Source organism: Porites lutea, chromosome 2 (genome assembly GCF_958299795.1).
Source record: "Porites lutea chromosome 2, jaPorLute2.1, whole genome shotgun sequence".
NCBI lineage: Eukaryota > Metazoa > Cnidaria > Anthozoa > Scleractinia > Poritidae > Porites > Porites lutea.
The window spans coordinates 2070001-2073676 of NC_133202.1; the positions used below are offsets into that span (position 1 = coordinate 2070001).

General features: G+C 38.2%; 1 protein-coding gene across 1 annotated transcript in view; it reads left to right on the forward strand.

Moving 5' to 3' along the window:
* LOC140927363 (uncharacterized) overlaps positions 1-2459 on the forward strand; it is an 11361-nt gene extending 8902 nt beyond the window's left edge. Inside the window, exon 5 of the mRNA XM_073376995.1 lies at positions 702-2459. Within this exon, the coding sequence (XP_073233096.1) occupies positions 702-1037 (336 nt within the window). The 3' untranslated portion in view covers positions 1038-2459. The remainder of the gene's footprint in view (positions 1-701) is intronic.
* Positions 2460-3676: the final 1217 nt, after the last annotated feature.

Sequence of the window (3676 nt, forward strand, 5' to 3'; positions counted from 1 at the left end):
TCCGGAATCCAGTCAGAAGCGCTGATTGGTCGACGGAGTAGTTACATTGTTTTAGTTATTGTTTACGAATGACAGACAAAAGACAAAAGGCCACAAAGGTCAAATGTAAACGCGAAGAATCTCTAACAAAACAGTCAATATTTGTGAAATATAGTCTTCTCTTGAAGAAGCATTTGAGTTTTGCTGGAGCTCTTTGGCAGATGAACACAACACTTTACCAAAATCGACCAGAAGGCACGTAAAATTGGACAAATTTGTATTTGGAACCCCATGACTACTGGGTTTATTATGTAAACATTGGTTTGCGTCATCAGTATGGAATTTCTGCCGCTGAGTCGCAGACGTTCCACCGCGCGAAACGTCCCCATCGGCGAAGAGCGAGGAGAAACGGATGTTTTCGCAGGCTACTTTAGGGGTTTAATTCAAAATTTCCGACGAGCATCCCCGCCCCTTTCATATGGGATTCCCCCCGGGTCCCCCTCAAAGAAGAGTCCCCCACTTACCCAGCCACCCCCCACCCCCTAAAATAGTAAGGATACTAGGAAAACCTGTTTCTATCGCCACTTTCCTCATATCTTTTTACGCTTCAACTACAACATGCATACCGATACATTTGTGTGTAAAGACGACCTCGTACCCAAAGTTCTCTCCTTTCCGTTGTGTAAAGAGTGCTGAAACTACCTTCTAATCCTACTTGACAGGAATTCAATTGCACGTACAGCTATACCGGTCCCAAGATTCCTTTTGATCCCGATGCCGTTTGGCCGATGGTTGCCAACCCAAACATGTCCATGTATGTGAACAATCCTAAAGCGCTCACCGCTGCAGTAAAGTTCAACATAAAGTATACAGGACTCTTGAAATCTCTGGAAAACGTGTTCAATGGTTATGCTGATCAGCTTCAAGCTGCAATTGACCTGATGTTCACACTATTTAAAGAACTAGAGGACCTGGTTCAAATACCTATTGACAGCCATGGAGACCAGCACGTGGGTCCCAACGTAGGTCCGACCTATGATTTTACACCACATTATTGAACTCCCTCTGAAATTATTAACACGCGTTTTAATGTGCTCGCTGAGCTGAAGCAATTAGAGAGTTTTAGCATGACGGCAGCGCAAACTTCACTTCTAGAAAAACGATTCTCGTTTTTTTAAACATTTGTTGCGTTTATTTCAATTCGATGAAAATGTCTAATGTAAAGGGGAATTTTCCCTGGAGCTGATTTCTTGGGAACTACACTCAAGTTTAGAAAGAGAAAGAAACTTTCGCCACCGTTTTTTTAACGGTCCTCCATAAAACGTAAAATTAACCATTTTCACGTCGTAGTCGTGTAGTGACGGCAAAGAAATGAACAAAAATGAGTGATGCACCTGCGATAGGGTTAGATACATTATGCCCGAAAATTTGAGCATTTTGCTTTTGATCGTCACCCTCAAAATAACAGCATTATGCCTAAAATTATTCTCAAAAAGTAGCATTATGCTCGACTGATCTTGGCTATATTTGATGCCCTCCATGCCTGCAGACAAAAAATACCTCCATAAACCAGAAACACAATATTTTATTGCATCAATTACAAATTTACAAAAAATAAACGACAAATAATGATGCAAAGGCCGGGCAACCAGACCTTGAAAGCAATTTTCAACCAAGCCTTTGAATAAGTTAATTTCTTACTCAAGTCAACATTTTTCATTACATTTATGGAAATATTAATTTTCTCAATATCAATCATTTCTTTATGCATTAATTATGCCGGCGTTATGCTCGATGTTCCGACTTTACCATTATGCCCAAAATTATGCCGGCATAATGAATCCAACTCTAACCTGCAAAATTGTTGTTTAGCTTAAAAAACCAAGCTATTGCTTTTTAAACGTCCTCGTTGCCGTCGCGGTTGTTGTTGCTAAAACTCCTTTTTGACCTAGTTATACGTACAGTATTGCTCGTATATTTAAGTTCATGGTCTTTGTATGCACGTAATTTATTTCCTCGTATAAATGGCTTTATTGATTACTAAAATTTACTGCATAAAAGTTTAATTTCTTTAAATTGACGTTACGATTTGACCTGATTTATTACAAGTTGCTAGGAATATGATAGGTTAGAATATTCTGGTGCTCAATCAGATTCGAGCATTTTCTTTCAGTTATTAACTCGAAGCGTTAACATGTATCAATAATTAGAAGAGCATTTCCCGTCCTATATGGGATACTTTTCATAAAATATAAGTGAGCAACATGAATTAAATTCAAGGTAGCTTCGATGAACAATTGTTAAATTTTGACGTTTTTGCCTATCATTAAGTCTATTAGTTTCCTCTCGCTCGAGCTGGCACTGAAAGAAGAAAATTAAAGAAAACGCGTTTTCGGAAATTACAATTGATGTAAATCCTATAACGTACGAATAACAGTTAGAGGTTATTAAATGGAGCTTACATGAAGAAGAAAATTGAATTAATATTTAAATTGCATAATTATGTTGTCTACGACCACTGGCAGGTTTTCGAGTTTTAGTTTGGAAGAACTGGAGCCATATACTTAAGTTGGGCCACTTCATTACAAAACAATCCATGCAATTAAAATAAAACGAACTTTCTACTGAAAAAACTCTTTAGGCCACCACTTTCAGCTCAGTGGTAAAAGTGATCCATTGCGTTAATCAATGTTGGAGCTATCGAATTCATCTTCAGCCAAAACTCACAGGGGGAGGAACACCCACGTAAAGAAAACAAAATGATACGCTTTACCCCAAAAGAGAAACAATCTGGGCGTAGCATGGTACCGGCTTAATTTGATCCCCAGGGGAAACGATATTATAGCCTTGCTTTTAACTTTAAGTATTATTCTGTATTTCCGATCCTGATCTACACCAAAACCCGGTTTTCCCTAGCTCGCTGCTGTTTGTCAAAAAAAAAAGGGTAGCTTTGCTATCATTTGTTCTTACTGACCAATAAAAAAAAACTGGTATTAGTTTATTCATCGTTATTAGAGGGGACTGGTTATGAAAGGCGGCAAACATCAACTATAAAAAAAACCACGGTGCTTATGTTGGAAGCTTGCTGAAGGTGTACAATCCTATGTTTTCTTTTGGCAAATTGTGACGGAATAAATTAATGAAATGTTAATATTGGTCAATACGATCACATTGCTAGGGATGCTGTTGAACGTTGTGTACCTTCAGGTCCACAGAAACATATAGCAAAGGAGTCTGGCTGCCTTCATAACCATTCCACTCCATTACCTATTGGTTTATTCCATCACAATTATTCCTTGAACAATGAACGAAGGATTGTGCACCATCCGGGAACTCCCAACATAAACTAGAGTTGTTATCTTTGATTTTTGTACTCCTGTACTAAATGTAGCTTGGGTGGAAGCTAAAATAAGCAAACAGGGGTGTTCGTATCGTTAACATACTAAGTATGTCAATCCATTTCGATTTGTATTCGTGAAATGAGGCGTAACAATTTGTCAAATTCAAACAGCCCTTTTGTAAAAACCAGCAAAGCAATTGACTGAACGATAACAATAAAACATTGTTGCGTTTCCTAATTAAGCAGCAAAAGATGGATGTAAAGGCGTTCTTTGTTTCGTCAGGAGCATTGTATTACAAAAATCGCAATGGATCGGGAAAATAACCACACGCAGCAAGCAAAAACAAGCAAAGTAAA